General features: G+C 41.4%; 1 protein-coding gene across 1 annotated transcript; it reads left to right on the top strand.

The window, feature by feature from the left end:
• Positions 1-16,485: 16,485 nt before the first annotated feature.
• LOC136223026 (trimethyltridecatetraene synthase-like) lies at positions 16,486-20,730 on the top strand. The gene is made up of 2 exons (XM_066010808.1): positions 16,486-17,428; positions 19,840-20,730. Exons 1-2 carry the CDS (start codon positions 16,523-16,525, stop codon positions 20,473-20,475), a joined length of 1,542 nt encoding a protein of 513 aa, XP_065866880.1. The 5' UTR covers positions 16,486-16,522; the 3' UTR covers positions 20,476-20,730.
• The last annotated feature ends 1,391 nt before the right edge of the window (positions 20,731-22,121 follow it).

The following is a 22,121-nucleotide window of genomic DNA, read 5'->3' as shown; positions in this document are numbered from 1 at the left end:
GTTTGAGACCGTTCAGAAACCTTGCATGCGTTGTGGATATCAGTGCATAATTTATTACCCCTTCATTAAATGCCTCTGCATGCGCCGTAAAAGACACCTTGGACACCGTGCTCTGCCGGCGCCTCCGTTTTTTGGATGGCTATAAAAGGCAGGGGTAAATCCTCTTTTTCGGTTTACTTTGCCAGAATCTTTTCCCTCTTTGCTTTTGTACCGTCTCGTGCTGTTTTTGAAGTCGCTGTTACCTGCTGATCGCTCCGTCGGTTCTGCCGTTTTAGTCGCGCTTGCTGGGTACCGGACATATTAGTTGACGGAGCTTTGCTGAACCTTCCTTACGACACTAGTCGTAACCATTGCGAGGTCAGTCGTACCTCTAATTTCTCCTTTCTTTCGCTCTTTTCTTTAGTTGTTTTATTGTGGGGAGGGGGAGTATGTCAGAGGGTTCTTCACGGGGAGCCCTAAGAAGATTGCCTCCAGTCACACCGGGTGATTTTACGCTGCGTGACGCTTCGCAAACTCGGGTCGTAAAACGAAAAAGGCGAGCGACCGCGGGGGAGGAGAGTGCTTCTACGGCGACAAAGAGGAAGAAAATCCTAGAGCATGCGCCGCCTAGTGTCGAGCGGCCGCTGGGGGGAGTTGCCGCCAGAGTTCTTGAGGTAGTGGTAGTGGTACCAGAGGGCTTGATTACCGAAAAGCGTCCCCTGGCTTCGATTTACGAGGAAATGCGCCAGAGGGTATGGACTCGTGCCGCGGGGGTCACTAATATTGATGGTCGGTGATTTGAGGGAGTGAAGCGGCCAAAAAGGCCGGAATCTTTTTCGGTCGAGGATGCGCATAGTATTTTTGTTTCCAGGGATTTGGCCGCTATTTCTGCGGTGTATCGATTGGGGAAGCCCTACGAGTTAGTCGCGCTTGGGGAAGATATCCGTGCTCATCATGCGGGTGGCGCGAACGAGCTTATCGTTTATGAGGAGCAGCTTGAATCGGGGATGCGTTTGCCCCTACTTCCCTTTTTCATGGAGGTTCTAAAATAATATGACTTGTGCCCTGGTCAGATCCATCCGAATGGGTGGAGGATGATGGTGGCATTCTACTCGCTATGTCGGTCGGCTGGATATCGGGCAACTGGGTTGGTATTCCGCAAGTTCTTTCGGCCGAATAAGGGGCCCCGGTCGCAACACGTTACCTTCTCGCACCAAAAGTTCAAGGTTATTGGCGGGTTGAAGGATAAAGTTCACGAGTATAGGCACCGTTACTTTTTGGTGCGAAAGCTAGACGACGATTTTCCTTTTCGAGTAGTGTGGAACGAGGAGCCCATGGATCCCAGCCGTTGGCTAAAGACTCGAGAAAAGTTGCCTTTCGAGGAGCAGCTTGTGTCATACTTAAAGGGGCTTCCAACAGATAAAGATTGTAAGCAAGACGTCGACGAGCTTGTGCGTCACTTTCTAGCCGTCGGGTACTATATTTGGAACCAATGGCGAATGGCTCAGATATCCGGATGGAGCGCAGCGGATTTTGAGAAGTGGAAACGTGGGTACAAATTCAAAGCCGGAGAGTTGGCAGAACTAGAAGCGATTTCCGTGAACGTCGCTGTTGTAGGTGAGGGGTCGGGGTTGTAGGTTTTGTTCATTTCTTTCAATGTGTTGTTACTATGTGATCTATGTGGTCTAAATGTTTCGTTCTTTCTTATCGTGCAGGTCCCAGAGATCCCCGTGTCAGCATGGACTTTGATCCAAACGAATTTGGTGTTGGCCTCGACACTGCGAAGGAAGCTTTTGTTGTTGCTTCCGGATCCCTGGCGTCATTTCCTTCGCTCGAAGATGCGAACCAGGTGGTTCAGAGCATGGGGGGCGTGCTCTCGGTGAACGAGGACCTCGAGGTTGCTGGAGACGTTCCGCAAGGGATGCCCGTGGAGGAGCAGGAGGCTGAGCAAACTGCTGAGGTGAAGGATGTGGAAGAGGAGCAGGTTGAGAAACAACTTCAAAGGCCCCTTACCCGGAAACGTAAGAAAGACAAGGGTAAGGCCGTTGCTGGGATGGAGAGCGACCAAGTTCGTGCTGGAGATGATACTGGTGGAGAAACCGACAGCTCTAAGCGAGCGTGCACCGAGGGTGGTTCCGATCTTGGAACAGGGATGATGGATTACGTAGGCGACCATCCGGAAATGATAAAGAGAATGGACGTCAAGATTGCCAAGTTCCGCGAGTATGTTATGGGCTTGTCGGTTCATTCGAATATGGCAACATTTGAACTAGCTCGGGCGATGGCTCGCGTAGCTAAGGTCCCCGAGGAAGTTGTCCGAATGGATGGTGTGTCCAAGATGAACCTCGGCGTGGAGACCCTATCAGCGCTTGGAGTGGTAAGCTCTCTTGACCTGCTCGCCTAAATTTGTTTCTAAACACTATACACTGAGTTATACTATTTTAATGCAGGCCATTCAAAATGCTAACACTGTCTTTGACATGTGTGTAAATGACGAGAACCTGTTTCGGGACATGGAGCAAAGCCTGCGGAACGCGGTGAAGGATCTGGAAACGGCAAATGGGAAAGTGGCCGCCGCCGGGGAGCTGTTGGAGCGCCGAGAGGGCAAGATTACCGTGCTGGCCGAGAAGCTAAAGGTTGAGACAGGAGGCAGGGTGGAGCTGGCGAAAAAATTGAAGCTTGATGTGGAGAAAATTCGTTCCTATAAAGTTATGCTCAAGTTCGCCACCCTATGGACTCGCCGAATGAAGGAGAAAAGTGACGAGAGAGCTAAGCAAGCCACCGCGTTGGTCGAGGAGAACGAGAAGCTGAGGCGAGAGCTTGAAGCTGCTCGAAAGGAGGCCAGCGAGCTGCGTGCTCTTACGGGTCAGCGCGAGGAGAAGCTGATCAAAATGGATAGGATGATGCTGATCGCTGCTACTCACTCCGCCGGGTATGATGTGCCTCCGAAGGTTATATTTTCTCCGAATGTGTACGATAAGGCGGCCCAGGCGAAAGCCGTAGAGTTCTGCGGTCGATTCAAGAAGAAGTGATTGAGACTGTTCTTTTTTTTTCAAAAGTGTAATAATTTCTGTACGGTTGGTATCTTTGTGGATCTTTTTGCAGTTTAGCGTGATCATCATTCTGCACTGATTTGATTTGAGCTTGCATGATGTGTTTTTCAAGTCTTTTCCTGCTTTGCTATAAATAGGAGTCGATTTCTGCTTGTGGTTTTTGTGCATGTGGTGCTCCTATTTTAAGCACTCAAATTTCTATTTGCTCCTTTTTCTTTACTTCTAGCTTCATTGTGATGTCACTCCGGGATGTCGTAGATTCTGCTAAGGTGCTCGAAGTTCAGAAGGCTATATCGGCAATGCCTCATCCCTACGTGTATTATCCCCCGAGGGATGATCACGAGCTGGACAAGAAAGTGCGATATGCTTCTCCTGTATGGATGAATCGGAGTTTTTCACGGAGAAGTCGAAACGGGGAGAGTGAGAGTTCCGCACCCTATACTGGATCCGCGACTGACTCATGCGAAGTTGTTATCAGCGCCTTTTCTTCCACTGAGAAGAAAGTCTGGTCGCAAGATGGGATCGGGTTCCTGAACCCTGATGAGTCGGTGGTGCCCGTGACAAATCCTCATCCTGCCTGGGTTAGGCGGCTGCTAGCCGATGAACTAGACCGGGTTATGAACCTTCCTCTTGTGCTGGAGAACCGTCGTCTAGGGCGCCATGCTTCATCGAGCCGTCCCCATGGGGCGACGTTCGTCGATCCGGTGAAACCTCGCAGCGTAGTTTTTCTTGAATTCTCGAGACAGGGATTCCTAAGGCCTATACCGGCCGATCCGGCACACCGAGTGACTCATGTGGGGAAAGCATGCTTGTACCATAGGCAGAACGGGCACAATACCGATGAATGCATAGATTGGCGAGCAGTGCATCAAGCCCTTATGGACACGGATGCCATCCCGAACCCTGACAGTATCCATGCTAACCTCGAGTGATGGCGATGTGTTTGATCTGTAGTTTTCCGTGTTTTGGCCGTTGTTGAGGCCTTTCTTCTGTTATGGACTTGTGTAATGTTTGGCTGGGTATGAAATATAAGTCTATGTGGTTTTGCTTCTTCGTGTGTACCCTAAAATTTTCTTCCTTAGTGAGCGTTTAATATGTTTGTCTAGTGCTGGTTAACGGGGCATGATAATGTAGTTATAACACGAGATTGTTTTGGCGGTCAAGAGACCACCAGAGGTGCTTGACTAGCCTAGTGGATAGCATTTTGATGCTTTTGCAGCGGGGGACGCAATGCAGTGTTGGCCCACAAATTATGGACAACAATATGTGATTGCTAGGCTAGTTCGAAGGCGATCTAGATGCCCGATAGGCCGTTGGGTAGCATATAGATGCTCTTGCAATGGGAAACGCATCGTTGTGCCTGCTTTAGAGCAATCAATAACAATATGGGATTGTTGGTCGATTACGTAGGCGACCGAGATGCTCGATAAGCCCTTTGGATAGCATATAAATGCTCTTGCATCGGAAAACGTGTTGTTGTGCCCGCTTTAGAGCAATCAATAACAATATGGGATTGTTGGTCAATTACGTAGGCGACAGAGATGCTCGATAAGCCCTTTGGATAGCATATAAATGCTCTTGCAGCGGAAAACGCATCGTTGTGTCCGCTTTCGAGCAATCGATAACAATATGGGATTGTTGGTCGATTACGTAGGCGACCGAGATGCTCGATAAGCCCTTTGGATAGCATATAGATGCTCTTGCAGTGGAAAACGCGTTGTTGTGCCCGCTTTAGAGCAATCGATAACAATATGGGATTGTTGGTCGATTACGTAGGCGACCGAGATGCTCGATAAGCCCTTTGGATAGCATATAGATGCTCTTGCAGTAGAAAACGCATCGTTGTGTCCGCTTTCGAGCAATCGATAACAATATGGGATTGTTGGTCGATTACGTAGGCGATCGAGATGCTCGATAAGCCCTTTGGATAGCACATAGATGCTCTTGCAGTGGAAAACGCATCGTTGTGTCCGCTTTCGAGTAATCGATAACAATATGGGATTGTTGGTCGATTACGTAGGCGACCGAGATGCTCGATAAGCCCTTTGGATAGCATATAGATGCTCTTGCAGCGGAAAACGCGTTGTTGTGCCCGCTTTATAGCAATTGATAACAATATGGGGTTGTTGGTCGATTACGTAGGCGACCGAGATGCTCGATAAGCCCTTTGGATAGCATATAGATGCTCTTGCGGTGCAAGGGCCGAAAACAGGGAGTTCGCTTTCGATTCTCATCAAGGTGAGGTTTTTCAACAAAACACAGAAAAAAAATGAGAAACTTTTATTGATGATTTTCCTTACAAGCTATTGAAAATACTTCTTCAATGTCTGGATATTCCAGCTATTGTCGTAGACCAAACCGTCTAAAGAGGCGATCTTGTAAGCTCCATTATGGAGAACGGTGTCGATCTTGTATGGTCCTTCCCATGATTGGCCGAGCTTGCCCTGAGCCAATGGGGACTGTGCAGCTGCGGCGTCTCTGAGCACAAGGTCCCTGACTTGAAAAGTGCGAGGGCGAACTCTCCTATCGTGATAACGCGCTATGTTCTATTTATGGGCCGTGATGTGCAATAGAGCATTGAGGCGCTCTTCCTCTAGTCGGTCACTAGCTTCCGCGAGCTCCGCGTTATTGTCGACCTCTTCGAAACTGGTCTATCGGGGGGAGCGAAGGATGATTTCAGATGGTGCCATTGCTTCTGCTCCGTAAGCGAGGAAAAAAGGAGTGCCTCCTGTTCCCGAGTGAGGGATAGTGCGGTATGACCATAATATTACGGTAATGTGGTCGGGCCACGTCCTGCCTTGGTCGGAGAGGCGCGTTTTGATTCCTCGCAGGAGTGTCCGGTTGCTTACCTCAGTGAGGCCGTTGCTCTGAGGGTGCGCGACCGAGGTGTATCGTCCTCTGATACCCCAATCCGCGTAGAAATCACGGAACTGACCACAGTCGAACTGCCTCCCATTATCCGTGATGAAGGAGTAAAGGACCCCGAATCGGTATATGATTGCTCGTTTGAGAAAACCGATCACGTTATCTGCTGTTATCTTGGCAATTGCTTCAGCCTCGATCCACTTGGTAAAATGATCGACCGCCACTACAACGAAGCGCTTTTGAGCTAGAGCCATCGGGAAAGGGCCGAGCAGGTCAATGCCCCACACCGCGAATGGCCAAGGTGTGATAATGCCCTTGAATGGAGCCGCTGGGGCGTGATGAGTGTTGGCATGTAGCTGACATGCCTGACAACTGTGAACTAGACGTGTTGCATCGGAATCCATGGTCTGCCAGTAGAGCCCCTAGAGCCGGGCCTTCTTCGCAATTGTTCGGGCGCTCTGATATGAGCTACAGACGCCCTGGTGAATTTCTTTTAGACAGTGATCGCCCTCCTCCTCAGATATACAGCGCAACCAGGGATGCATGGCAGATTTCCGATACAGTAAGTCTTCATGCAGTGCATAACGCCAAGAACGTCAGACAATGAGGGATGCCTGCGTCCGATTTACGGGGAGTGTTCCGTCCTGAAGATATCTGATAATTAGACTTCTCCATCCCCCTTCCGCGGCATCTGCCGGATCGATCCGTAGCGAGCTTTCTACATGAATGGCCGGGGCCCCGGCGACCTCGATGAGAGTGTTCGGGTCATTAGTCTGTTCGCCCGCTGCCAGAGCGGCGATACCATCCGCTTCCTCATTCTCCTCTCATGGTACCAGTATGAGGTCAAGGGCTATTCCTTTCGTTTTGAGGTCGTTGATCAAGGATGTGGCGAGGGCTAAGTATTGGCACATCGTCGGATCTTTCGCCTTGTAGGTGCCGCTGACGTGGCTAACGACGAGCTTTGAGTCCGAGTATATCGTCAGCTGTCCGTTCACTATAGTTTTCAAAAATCTAAGAGCTGCAATCAAGGCCTCATACTCTGCCTGATTATTTATGGTTGGGAAATTGAGCCGGATGGCGTACCGCATGTGGAGATTGTTGGGTCCTTGAATGGCTATGCCAGCGCTTGCCCGTCCTGGAGCGCAGGACCCATCTATGCTCATAGTCCAAACGTCGCTGGTGCGAGCCGTAGTTGTCTTGGGGTTGGTGGTAGATGAGCCGATGAATTCGACGATGAAGTTGGATAGTACCTGAGCTTTGATCGTCGTGCGGGGCTCAAACCGTACGTCAAACTGGGATAGCCGAACGGACCAGTTGGTGATTCGTCCGGAGACCTCTGGTTTTTGGACGGCCTTTTTCAGTGGGTAATTTGTTCTGACCACAACCGTGTGTGCTTGGAAGTACGGTCTCAAACGCTCTGACACTTGAGTTATAGCGAACAGAGCCTTTTCGACTTCGGAGTATCGGACCTCGGCTCTTTTCAACACTTTGGTCAGAAAGTAGATTGGGTAAAGCTCCGTCCCCTCTTCTTGAGTTAAAATGACTCCTACTGTTTCATCGGCGATGGTGAAATATGGGTGAATATCCCGCTCTGGTACTGGCACCGACAGCAGCGGGGGAGTGGCAAGGAAACTTTTGATGGTGTTGAACGCAGCCTGGCAGTCCGCAGACCACTTAAAGGGATGCTCCTTTTTTATTGCTTTGTAAAAGGGCAAACACCGCTGTGCCGAGCAAGAGATGAAACGCCCCAAAGCGATGATCCTTCCGTTGAATCTTTGAACCCCTTGCAGGTCACGCGGTGGCTCCATTGCCAAAACTGCCTCGATCTTCGCAGGGTTAGGCTCGATGCCCTTTTCTGACACCACGCAACCCAGGAACTTGCCGCTTCAAATTCCGAAGAAACATTTCTCTGGGTTTAGTTTAAGGTTATAGGCTCTGAAAATCTTAAATACCTCCGCCAAATCTCGCGGATGGTCGCCTTCCTCGGTGCTGAGGACCACCATGTCATCGATATACACTTGTACTGTCTTGCCAATGAGATGTGCGAACATCTTATCTACCAATCGCTGGTACGTGGCTCCCGCATTCTTTAACCCAAAAGGCATGATATTGTAGCAATACGTGCCTTCATGCGTAATGAAGGAGGTTTTTTCGGCGTCGGCTGGGTCCAGAGGGATCTGCTGGAACCCGGCGATAGCATCGAACTAAGACAAAATCTTGCGACCAGCAGTATGATCAAGGAGCTGATCTATATTAGGCAGCGGGTAAGAATCCTTGGGGCAAGATTTATTAACATTCGTAAAATCTACACACATGCGGTACTTCCCGTTGGATTTCTTTACAAGTACAACGTTAGAAAGCCAATCCGGATAGTTAACCTCGCGAATAAACTTTACAGCTAGGAGTTTGTCAATCTCTGCCTTTACTGCGACCTGCTTGTCCTTTGCCTGTACTCGCATCTTCTGTTTTAAGGGTTCGACGGAGGGGTCGATGCTTAGCTTGTGTACTGCTTGATCAGGTGAGACCCCCGTGATGTCCTCGGTGCACCAAGCGAACACATCCGAGTGCTCTGACAGGACAGCTTTGATTTCGTTGGCCAAAGGGGACGCGAGCCTGGTCCCGATCTTTACAGTCTGGTTATCTCCGAGGACACAGTCGTCGACCGGCTCGATAGGCACAGGATTGTACCCTCTCACGTCCATCAGACCGTCCTCCAGGTAGAGCGCTGTCCGGGGCTGAGTTGCCTCCCACTGCAATCTTTTGGCCAATATGCGATCTCCCTGGATGGCGATCCTTCCGTGCTGAATTGGCAAGGTCAAGCACAAACCGGAGATATCAATCGTGGCTCTCAGGGCAGCCAGCAGGGGCCTTCCGATGATGGCGTTGTAGGCTAGTGGGATATCGACCACCACCCACTCTGCAGTCTCCTCGGTTTCCTCGACTCCTCCGGAGAAAATAGTAGGCAATGTGATAACTCCCTTGACCGGGACTTTGATCTCCGACAGGCCGACCAGAGGGAAAGTTCCGGCTCTGAGGGCAGTGTGAGTATTCTTCATTGCGCGGAGTGTCGTCCAGGTGAGCAGGTTCACCGAACTTCCCGTGTCTACCAGCACCCGGTGCGTTTTAAAGCCGGCGATGTTGATAGTCACAACCAGAGCCTCCGAATGGTTGGTCCGAAGGGGTGGCTGTACCGTCAGGGTCTGCCCGACTGCCTTCCTCTTACGGGAGCTCTCCGGTGGTGCGGAGAACGCTGGTACCCCCTCCCTTATAATGTGTATCTCCCCATGGTACCTCGGCCGTTTTGGCTCCTCTGGTCGACCTGCTTCCCGCTGCTTCGGGCTCTACTCCCTTTGCCTGGTCGCCTTTGGTGGCGCGCCTTGCTCCGTGATCCGCTCGATCTCTCTTTGCAGCTGATAGCAGTTCTCCGTGGAATGACCGGAGGATTTGTGATACTCGCAGTACTCTTTTTCTGCACGGGTCTTGTTCATGTCGGCGGCCGGAATTTGCTGTGTGAATCGGCGAGGTTGGCTCTGAGTAGCGTAATGTACCTCCTTACCACGGGATCGATCTCCCCGACGCTCCAAGTTTGCCCGCTCAGTCCGAGCCGGAAAAGGCATTGGGGCCTCCTTGCGGGCTCGAGCTTCCTCACATACCTCCGGGATCGGCCAGCCTTTCTCCTGCTTGTGCGTGTCTCCTCTGGCCTTGTCCCTTTCTGACTCCTCATAACCGGCGGGCCGGTCACAGTCATCGTATCTGACAAAGTTTTGCGCCATGGTCATGAGCTCTTCGAAAGATCTTGGCATTTTTTGGAAACATTTCTGCTTAAGAGGCTCGCATGAGGTCCCTTTTGCCAGGGCGTCATGAGCCACCTCCAGGTTGAGGCCCTTAACTTGTGAGGCCATATGGTGAAACCTTGAGAGGAAGTTGCGCAGAGGCTCAGTTGCTCGCTGCTTGAGCCCATTGAGGTATGAACTGATCTTCCTAACCTTCGCTGCTGCGGCAAATCGGGAGAGGAAAAGATCTTTTAGGAGATCAAAAGAGTCGATTGATTCTGGAGCAAGTCCTCGATACCACTCCTGCGCACTAGACGAGAGGGTGGTCGGAAAGACCTTGCACATGATGTCCTCGTCCTTCGAGTATAAGTTGATGGTGCTCATGAATGATGCCACATGATCGTTCGGGTCCTCGGTCCCTGAATACTGGGACAATCGAGGAGCTTTCCAGTCCCGTGGGAACCTTGTCTCGATGATCCTCTGCACTAGTGGCATTTTGCTGGAGGTGATGCTTCCTCCCATGACGCCTCCGAGGGCCCTTTTGTTTAGAAAACGCTGGATTTTTAGTTCCAACAAGTCTTCGCTATTCGCGACTGCGGTCTCCTCACGCCGCGCTCCGCCCTCACTGGCCGTAACGGCCCCGACTCCTCTTCCTGCGATGACCACTGGCCCCGCGGACTCCCCTGGCAACGTCCCTTCTCTTTGTATTTCTTCTGCCTCTTTCAGGTATTGCTAGATTTTGGCGTTCTCCTCCTGCAAGCTCCTTTGTTGGTTTATGACCTTCATCTGAGCCGCCGTATGAATCGCCTGGGTTGTCTGAAAACCTTGGATTGCACTAAGGAGTTGAGTAGTGTTGTAGGTCTCTTCTTCTTCAGGGCTCACTTCCTCCATCAGTGGCCCTAGGTTTCTGGGGGAAATTGGAACGTTCGGAGTGGAACGCTCGGCGTGCATCATGGAGCTAGTTACTCCCATTTCGGGTACTGTAGTCGGGGCAGATTCAGTAGGGGTCTGCATTTTGTTTGAAGCTTCGAAGTCACTTGTATTCCACGCTCACCGCACCAAATAATCTGGGAATGCGGAATAGTGATCCGGGGGTTCCGTCGGGGAGGTCCTGCCTTCTCGTGGATCGGCCCTGCGCGGGGATCGGTCCCTGCGGATACTCCGAAGATTAAGACAGTTAGTTATTCTTAGAGAGCTTTTTAATCTAGTGTGAGTGAAGTAGAGAGGTTATGAGTTACCCGATCCGTGCTTCTTCCTTTAATGGTCTATTTATATCGGACAGACTTGGGCCTGGGGGGCCCTCTGCTTCTCGGACGTTGGTGGGCCTCTTGGGCCTTAAGGTGATAATCCGAATCAGAAGCTAAAATGGAGCAAAAACGAGTAAGAAATCAAGTTTTCAGTGAAAGATGCGTACGAGATTCAGAAGCCGCGTCAGAGATTTTCAGCACACAACAAAAGAAGTGGAGAAATGTCTCTGTCGCGGCCGAGATTATCAATATCTCGATTGCGACATGCGCCCTGCGCCCTGCAGCAACAACAGTAAGAATTTCGTCCATTCCTCCTTGCTCCCTAAAGCCACGACAGAGATTCCTAAAATCTCTACAGAAACAACAAGATGTTAAGAGACATTTTACATGTGTTAATTTCCAAACGACGCATCCTTTCATCCGGATAGAGGCAACTCTTCACCAATGGATACGTCTCTTCAAGCACACCTCTTGGATAATTATAAATAGAGGAAGAAATTCAGAATTCATGTTGGTTGTAGTTAGACAAACTTGTTATAAAGTTACAAGTTGTGCAAATAGTTAGGGATACAATATGTAGATTTTATTATTTTCATTAGAGTTTACTCAAGACGAGTTTATGCTTTGTAGCGACCGAGTAGGTGCTATTTCGATGATTCAGCGAGAGGAACCAGTGTAGGAGGTGCCCTAGGGTTTGACAAACCTACGAAGTTGAGGAAAGGATTGACAACCCGGAACTTAATTAGTCAAAATGCTATCAAAGCTTCTTTTTCTCTGTTAACTTGTGACGTTTCAAATCAAACTAATGAATTATCTTTTTAATACAATTCTTTCTTTACTGTTGTTATTTTAAGTTTGATCTAGGCGATATTCTTAAGTAATTTAACTGGTGTTTTCATAAAATCATTTATAAACAAATCTGATATTTTCCATGAAAACTTTGTTGAACACTTAAGCAAATTCAGATTTATATTTGGTCATTGCGAGAGATCGATTAATCGGATATAAACACCGAATTTGATTAAGGTTTTCAGTCTTAGGCCGAGGAAAAAGATTGACTACAGTTCAAAGCCTATTAAATTGAATTAATTGATAAATTGTTACATCTCAATAATCAGGGGTAAATTTCATCAATGGTGTACAACCTTTACCCCATTTCACACTTTGGTGTACAACCTTCAATTTGTCTCACTAATATATACGAACTTATAGGTGACCTCTCACTTTGGTGTACAGCAGGTAAAAATGACCGGTCAACACAAAGTCAACACGCCACCTCAATAGTTTGACCGGTCAAAAAGTCAAAAATTGACCCACCTAATATAAAATTATTTTTATACCCTCTTCTTCCTCCTTCCCCTTTCATTTTCTCTCACTAACTTCTCTCTCTATACCTTATTTCTATCCATTTAATCTTTCCTTTACCTAAATAGATCCAATCATGATATCGTTGATAGGAATGAAGATCAATTTGACATACTTCTCAACAATCTGAAATGAAAAGAGTAAAAATAAATAATCCATATCAATCAGCAAAACTTAAGAAATTTCACGGAAGCAAAACACTAAAGATCAATGCCAAAACCAGAAAAACGGATTGAATCAGAAAAGGCAAAAAAAAAACGCAATGGAAGAATATCTAATACTATGTGGGGTCAGACTCAAATCAAGCTAATATTGGAAGAAATGAATTCAGATTTTAAAACTTGAAAGGAAGTTTAAGTTCAGGATGGTATAGAATTAAAAAGCGTCCATTATTCAAGAAAATTTGTCGATTTCTATTTTCTTTTAATATAAAAACAAAACTAATTACATAAATTTCACTAACTGGAATCTCATAATTTCGTAAAATTATTCATCCCATTTTAGGAGATTTAAAGTGGCTTTTGTAGGCTTGTCTTACAAAAAGTAATTAGGTTTCAACCCAAATTAAAATTGCATAAACATCATGAGGGAAAGGACAAGATCTTTATTCCATTGCCTTAATGATATTTGTGTCTGATCCCATGTTACTTTGGTGTTGTCTAAATTGAGCTTTGTTTATTCCCCAATAGTTCAAGCTTGAGATCTTAATGCTAAGAGTTCCATTGTTGAATACATAAATGTGATCTGTGTTATCAACAACAATTTTAGGATAAACTCTGCTAGTTATACAAATTCTTCCTCTTACCCCCAAACCTCTCTATAATTGAATGGTCTATCTGCAATACATTAACAAATGAATATGCGAATAACAATCGGATCTGTAACAGATTAACTAACTCACCAAGCTTCTTAATGATATCTACGAAATTGAACCAGAATGATAAGTTCACATTGATGACAGTGGGAGTCCATTATCAGTGCCTTTTTTGGCTTTTACTGTTATAATAATCCAGTCAACCCTTCTCATTCTTTAGCTTTTTTAGAGAGAGGGAGAGTTAGAGAGAGAAAGGAAAAGATATGGAGATGAGTTGAAGGAAGGAGAGAGAGAGTCTAACTTTACTATTCTATTTGGGAGGGATGAGGGTATTTCAGTAATTACACATGTGGTAGGTCCATTTTTATTAATGATTGGAATGAAAAATGCTGAGGTGGCGCGTTGACCATGCTTTGACCGGTCATTTTTACCTGTTGTACACCATAGTGGGAGGTCATCTATAAGTTCGTATATATTAGTGAGACAAATTGAAGGTTGTACACCAAAGTGTGAAATGGGGTAAAGGTTATACACCATTGATGAAATTTACCCCAATAATCAGATCAAAGTTATAAGTTGTTTTCTTGCTTAATATAAATAAGCTTTGAATATTTACTTTTATCTAAACATAATTTCTATAAATTATAATCTTAACTATAACCAAAATTAGAATTAGAAACCAATTAAACCATTAACGATTTTCTGTAAATCTCGAGAAAACGAATTTAATCAAAATAATAATTTTTAATCAAATTATCAGACGTTCTCTGTGGGATCGATATTTTTTTATTACTACAAACGAAACCGTGCACTTGCGGAATTCTCCCAACAAGACACTACTATTTATCAGTGAGCACGACTTTTGTAACTTGGTGATCGAAATGGATGCAGTAGAAGTAGACGAAACAATTCATTCATACACCATAGATCTTTTTGAATTTGACTTTGTCATTAGTTCTTACCAGTTACTTCTCTCTAAGTGTTCGAAATGTTTTTTTTTTACTTCTAAGTGTTCAAAATGTTTTTTTATTAAAAGAATAGCTGATATGACGGTTTATGTGCATACTCATATTGCTGTGTCTTTAGCTAGGTATAAAGAAATTTTACCATACGCCTGGCATACCACTTAGGACATGTGATTTGGTATGCCAGGTCCAATTATATTTTGACAAGTGTTAAAAGAATTAACATGTAATTATAAATAATTTAAAAATAAAAACATTTTAATTTTATCCCCAATTTTGCAATCCTTCTCTTCTCTCCTCACGATCTCTTCTTCTTCGTTTTCTTTAGGCATCTGCAATTGTGGAGGATTACATCTTTTCATTGTCATTCAGCAATCTCATGTATTTTTCATCTCCATTTATACTATCAAAATTCAAAATGTAATCAACTTTTCCATTACAATGCACTCTCGTTGATTAGAGCCTTAACTGAACTATACAAAAACCAACTTTGGATGTAGTATACCTAGCTGTTAGTTCAAGCACATAATTCACACAATTATCGACTTGACCTTGTTTGATTGGATAAATAACCTTATAATTATTACTGAACCTCAATTTGGAAACCGTCTCTTCTCCAATAAAAAAAGTCTAAATCAGCGATAACCCCATCGCATGCTGAGCTAGCCAATGCCCCTTCGAAGAAGTTCTGGATTTGTTTAGAAAGGGCTCGTTTATAGCTACTACAGTCGGTGATAAATAAAGAGAAAATTTTATTTATAATGAACAAACCGAAAATTTATTTTATGTCGTTATTGTTGTTCTGGAAGAGACATTCTCTTAAATAGATACTGATGCAAAAAGAAAAGGAATGAGAAAAGACGCGAGGAGAGAATGGACAACATCACTTGTCAAATTCTGTTATTTTTAATTTTTAATTATATTTAATTATCTGTTAATGTTTCTAACACTTGTCAAATTCTAATTGGTTTGGCATACCAAATCCTTCGTAGTTGGTATGCAAGCTTAATGTAAAATTTCTCCTAGTATATGACATTCTAAACCTAACATTATATTAAAACTATAATGCATACCCACCGTAGAACATCATTCGAGGGGTCATTCAATTTAATATCATAGTGTTTTTCACAACTTTTTGAAAACGACTAATCAAATTTAATTACCAACGGTTGTTTCCATCATATGTCAATCATATTATAGAATAGTAAGAAACTTCTCTCAACAATTCCATTAAAATAAACTTGTTAGACCAACTTAATTATAAAAAGGGTTTAATGGTGTACGCTATGGTTACTTTGTTTTTTATAAAGTACCGTTACTTGGTGCTCATTTTCACCATTGGATAAATTTTATGCTCCATCATTCAATGGTGAAAACCACACCAAGTAACGGTACTTTGTAAAAAACAAAGTAACCATAGCGGGCACCGAGTTTAATATATCATTTCATTTCCTGTCTGAATTTGTCCAAAAACCTTGATTGCCTCCTCAATTTTCAAAGTATTCCGATAGCTTCCTAAACTTACATAAAATATAATCAATTACTCACTCGGTTGTAAAAAAATAAGTTAAATGCAGAAGATATATTGCACATGCATTGAAATTTAATTACATAATTAACAAAATAGATTAAAACGTATTAAAAAAAGTTTTTTCTCGTTTAACTATAAAAAAATTTCTTCTCTAATATTAGAATCGCATACCCTAACCTTTGTCGTTTTAACTTTTTAATAGAGGGGTAGATGAGGGTGTGCAATAAGCCCTACTGCACAGAGTCTCAAAATTATAAGGACCTTGAAATTAAAGACGTGTTTAGTCAAATATAAATAGCTTAAATTAAATAAATAATACTAATATAATACAATAAGATTTATTTACACTCTCTCACTACATTGAGTGCATATTTAATTTAGATATTCAACCATTCAAAATTCATAACCTTACCATTCTTTTTTTTCTTTTTATATTTTTCTTAATACGAAATCCTATTAAATATTAACCATTTGATAAAAATTTAGCGCAGAGGCCCCAAAAAGTTTAAAACGGCCCTACTTTTTAAGATATTTGCAACATATCTTCCACATTTAACTTATTTTTTTTTACAATCGAGTGATTATTTGATTACGTTTTACACAAGTTCATGGGCTAACTGAACATTTTATGTAAGTTTAAGAGGCTATCGAAATACTTTGAAAGTTCAAGGAGTCAATCAAGTTTTTTTCGGGCAAGTTCAGAAACAAATGATGTACTAAACCTATATAAAAAAAAAAAAGTTAAAATTTAATTAGAGTATGGAAAAGAGAACATAAGATTTCAATTAAATTAAAATAATAAAAATCCTAATCCAAAAACAGAGTTTACACCTATGTGCTCAAGTCTGCTTCTTTCCCACTATAAATACAACACACCAATTTCAATTTTCTACCACTTCCATTCCATATTTGGCAATTCCCCCATACGAAATGGAATCTCCTGCTTGGGTTGTCTACGCCGCGGCTTGGCTCGCCACCGTCGCTGTAATCCTCCTCTCTCGTCGTTTCCGCCGCCGGAAACTCAACCTGCCACCAGGTCCAAAACCTTGGCCAATAATCGGAAACCTCAACCTTATAGGCTCTCTCCCCCACCGTTCACTCCATTCTCTATCCCAAAAGTACGGCCACATTATGCAACTCCAGTTCGGTTCATTCCCGGTAATCGTAGGCTCCTCCGTCGAAATGGCCAAAACAATCCTCAAAACACAGGATCTAACCTTCGTCGGCCGGCCTAAAACCGCCGCCGGTAAATACACCACCTACAATTACTCAGATATCACATGGTCCCCGTACGGAGCGTACTGGAGACAAGCGCGAAAGATGTGCTTGATGGAGCTTTTTAGCGCGAAACGACTCGAATCGTTCGAGTACATCCGAATCGAAGAGCTAAAATTGGTGATGAAAAGCATGTTTTCATCGGCAGGAAACCCGATTAATCTGAAAGATCATCTCTCCGATCTTAGTCTGAACGTGATTAGCCGGATGGTTTTGGGGAAGAAATACACGGTGAAAAGCGAAGGGGAGGATGAGATTGTGACGCCGGAGGAGTTTAAGGAGATGCTGGATGAGCTTTTTTTGCTTAACGGAGTTTTGGATATCGGAGATTCGATTCCTTGGCTTAGTTTTTTGGATTTGCAGGGGAATATAAAGAGAATGAAAGCTGTGAGTAAGAAATTCGATAGATTTTTGGATCATGTTTTGGATGAACATGATTCGAGGAGGAAGAGGATGGAGAATTATCAAGCTAAGGATATGGTGGATCTTCTTCTGCAACTTGCTGATGATCCTAATCTTGAAGTCAAGCTTGAACGAATTGGTGTCAAGGCTTTTACACAGGTATATTCGCTTAATTTAATTTTTTGTTCTTTTTAATAAATTAAGTTGTTTCTAATTAAACATACATCTATATTTCACAGTGTTTGTTTATCTACTTTTTATATTCTCGTTGCCTTTTTAATTTAAAAAACCGAGTTTAGGTGTTTGATTAGCCTGTTTGCCTTTTACGGCTCAAACAGAAAATCTCTATTTTACATCAACAACAAATAACAAGTAGATAAACAGATCCTAAGTCACATTTAATTAAGGATAAGCTTTAAAATTGTTTCTATTATTATTAATTTTTGGAAATGTATTTTGTAAAACTTTATAATAAAAAATTAATAAAATTTATTTAATGGTTATTTAACTGTTATCTGGGATTTTTCAAACATTAATTATATTTAAAATGTTTACTCTACTACCAACATATTTACAAATAATTAAATTTATTATATATAAAGTAATCATAAAAAACGGTTAAAGGGTCTACAATGTTTACTGTGTTGTTAACACGTTTATAAACCCACTGCCAAAATGCATGAAATCAATTCATTGATAAAATTATTTAGAATGTATGAGATGATAGTTAAACAACGACTAAATTTCGTTCAAATTTTTTATTAGGTCATGTAAAATTGAACTTGTTTAGAAATATTTAAGATAAATTTTTACTATTTCATATGTTAAGGATAATTTTTTTTTAAATGTTAATTCAGATCGGAGTTTATCCTTTCGCTCTTTATTATTTGATTCGTATTGAAAAACACTATTGTGACAGCTACTTCACAATAAAAATCAACTAACTTTAGTAGCAAGAACAAAATGGTAAACATCAAGCAAACAGTAACTATGAAGGGTTGAACTAAACCAACTTTAAATCCAATTATTGATTAAAATTTCCAAAATCAATGCTACAAAAACATTTAGGGACATAAAAAAGTGTGGGGCAAGGGATAACATTTCCCATCCTCACTCTCCATCCATGTAGCTGAGTCTTAAATGAGATTTGATAGTTAAAGTATACATGAGTCAGTTTTTCGGTCAAAACAATACTTGTGGTTTATTTTTTTTTTTAAAGTTAGACTATATATTTTGGATAATTTATAAAATCATTTTTTTAATTGCTTTAAATCCCTCTTTTTTGAGGTAAATAGTCACAATAATAATTTTTGAATGAATGATTCAGTTTGTAAACAATAAAAACCATAGATCCCTGTTTGATAAAACCAGGAGGATTATTTTTACAAATCGAACAAACTAAAATATTTATCTTTTATACTTTTCTCTAAAAATAAATATATGGTGAATTAATTGGATAATCCATATAGATCCCTACAACAACAACAACAACCAAGTTTTAGTCCCGAAATGATTCGGGTCGGCTAACATGAACTATTATATAAAATCATGAAATCAAGTCGTGTCAGCGACACAAATTGTCTTACTTCACTCTTTCCTATCCACTACTATATTTTCCTCAATCCCCAATAAACTCATATCACTCTCGATCACCCTCCTCCAAGTTTGCTGAGGTCTTCCCCTACTCCTCACCACTACATCCATTTGCCACTCTTCCGTCCTCCTAACCGGCGTATCAATCGCTCTTTGTCCTACATGGTCAATCCTAGATCCCTATGGGACAAAAATACCTATCCCATTTCCGCCACGTCTTTACTTGCAGGACACAAATAATATTCATCCTCAGTTTGCCGAGGTTCAAATCGGAAATTTTCGATCCTAACACATTGGGTCCTCCCTAAGCTATAAATTGTGGGCAGACTGACCCAGAGTTCTTATAAAAAGAAAAAAAAATATTTCCATTTAAAAATTGTGGGCAGACTGACCCCAAGTTCTTATAAAGAAAAAAAAAAATGTTTATATAATTGCTATGTACGTTTCTTCCTACCCTATCATATTCTAAATTTTCTAAATTTAAAACTTTAAAGGAGTGTATATTATTTGTGTTAATTTCAAATAAAATCCTGTAGTTACACGTTTTTTTTTATAGATCGGTATCTATAATTGGCAAACAAATTATTTTGTCAAATTTAACCGATAACAACTTCAAAATGAAGGTTTTCAAGAAGTAAAGTCGTTTAGTATCATATTTACTATGAAACCACATTTTTTTTATTTTTTAAATCATTAAACTGTAAACATTAATTTTTTCTCTATTAAAAAAAATCACATAAATGGCCTTAAATCTAAAATCGAAAAATTAAAATTGTTTAAAATATGTTGAAATTTTTCATTTTTAGGTTTTTATTGGTCAAATTTATAAAAATGAAAATTTTATCAACCACATAAATTTTTTTTGTCAATCACATGTTTTTATTTGAAATTAACTTTATTTTGTCATTCAATACTATAAATATATGTACTGGCTTTGTAAACATTAATTAATATAGCTCTTATGCATGTGCAAGCAGGACATGATTGCAGGAGGAACAGAAAGCTCAGCCGTAACAGTAGAATGGGCAATATCAGAACTCCTAAAAAAGCCAGAAATTTTCAAAACAGCAACAGAAGAACTAGACAGAGTAATAGGAAGAGAAAGACTCGTAGAAGAGAAAGACATAATAAATCTACCATATATAAACGCAATAGCAAAAGAAACAATGAGATTACACCCAGTAGCACCAATGTTAGTACCCAGACAATGTCGTGAAGACACTAAAATAGAATCCTACGACATTCCAAAAGGCACCCGTGTCCTTGTCAATGTCTGGACAATCGGCAGAGACCCTTCCATTTGGGAAAACCCAGACGAGTTTTGGCCGGAGAGATTCATCGGCGGTAGCAAGGATGTTGATGTTAAAGGTCATGATTTTGAGTTGTTACCGTTTGGTTCTGGAAGACGAATGTGCCCCGGGTATCCTTTGGGTGTTAAGGTTATTCAAGCAAGTTTGGCTAATCTTATACATGGGTTTAATTGGAAATTGCCTAATGGTATGGATAAAGATGATTTGAATATGGAGGAGATTTTTGGACTTTCCACTCCTAAGAAATTTCCTCTTGTTGTTGTTGCTCAACCTCGTCTTCCATCCCATGTTTACTCTCTTTGATTGATGTAAGATCTAAAAAAAAAGTGAAAATTTCTAAAATCGGACCAAACTCTTACATCAATTTGGTGACGTGACATCATCTGAATAAAGAGACTAGTACTAATCTCGGTTCATGATATAATTTTTTTAATAAACATGCCTTACTTTATCAAATCCTCAATCTTTTATGTAATATGTGAGTGGGGTTTTAATTATGAGATTATTGTACTAAATAATGAATATAATATAGTATCTCTCCACTGAGTTGTTTGTGTTTCTCATTTTCTCTTTAAACTTTTTGTGTTAATGTCGTATGATTCAATCAAATTTTATCCTTTTTATTTTTATTTTATTTGATTAACAAAATTTTTTATTAATAAAACAATTGAATAATTGAATAATAATTATTGGATGAATATTAAATAATTATATATGTAATACAAATTTTAAAATTTGATTCACAGGAAATTCATAATTCTTTTTAGAAATGAACAAATTCCGATTAATGTAAAAGACTTTAAACATTCTTGTTAAACTGGAAAGCTATACAACTCCTACCAGACAATCATAAGCATTCCATGTACTTTTTAAGATATTTTTTAAGGATTAGTAAATTAATAATAATGTCAAAAAAAGTCTAATAACTAAGACGTAACTTTTAAAACTTTTTTGTTAATAGAGTTTTTTCTATTACAGCAATAATGTAAATATAATCTAATTAAATCTAATGTTTTCTAACAAAAAAAAATATATATATATACGGTATGAAGTTATTTGGGCTTTTATCAGTTGGACCCTGATCATGATCCGAAGTCATTAAACAGACCCAATTCCATCAAATCCTATAATTACATTCTTTTTTACTGAAGCCATAACTTCGGCCATTTGATATCCTAATGTTCAATAACATTCATATGTATGGATAATTTTATAGTCTATATGGATTTCTCATTACTTATTTTTATATTTGGATAATTTATTTATTTTTATATTTGCGAATTGATGTGTTATTATTGATGACTGGTGTATTTTTTGTATTAAGTGATTATACTAATATGTTTCTAGATTAGATTTACATGATTATAATATTGATACCATGTGAATTAGTATCTGTATACGTGTCTTCATCCTAACTATCTGAGAGCGTCTAAAACACTGAGCGCAGTCAGATTCAACTAAACAGCAATATCACCTTTCTCCAACACGTGGACTAATAGGAGAATCTTCAAGTCCAATTGGACTGCATCCCGCCAGATTCGCTTAGAATCAAGGTACGTGTTCCAAAACAAATAGGATGCGACTTGGCTAAATTACGTCCAACTATCTTCCAATGAATCTAAGGACAACAATTCCCTGTAATTATGCTTAAAAAGCACACCATCAAAGTATATACATATATGTATTCTCTGTAATTACTCTCCATTACTTAATATCTCATTCTATACATCACTAATTATACATTAGAGTAAATCTTCGGTCAACAATACTATTTTGATTATCTTTTTGTCTTATCTTAAGTCGCAGATAAATTCATCCGAGTATTACTTTACATAATTTCGAGTGTCAAGCATTTTATAAACGTGGACAAAAAATAAGAATTATAATTTATAACATCCCAGCCAATACTAGTGATTGGAAAGGGAAATGGGCTGGTTGAGAGGGACCTA

Source organism: Euphorbia lathyris, chromosome 3, assembly GCF_963576675.1.
Source record: "Euphorbia lathyris chromosome 3, ddEupLath1.1, whole genome shotgun sequence".
Lineage (NCBI taxonomy): Eukaryota > Viridiplantae > Streptophyta > Magnoliopsida > Malpighiales > Euphorbiaceae > Euphorbia > Euphorbia lathyris.
The sequence above is the reverse complement of the archived record's forward strand: the minus strand, read 5'-3'. Positions and strand labels throughout refer to the sequence as shown.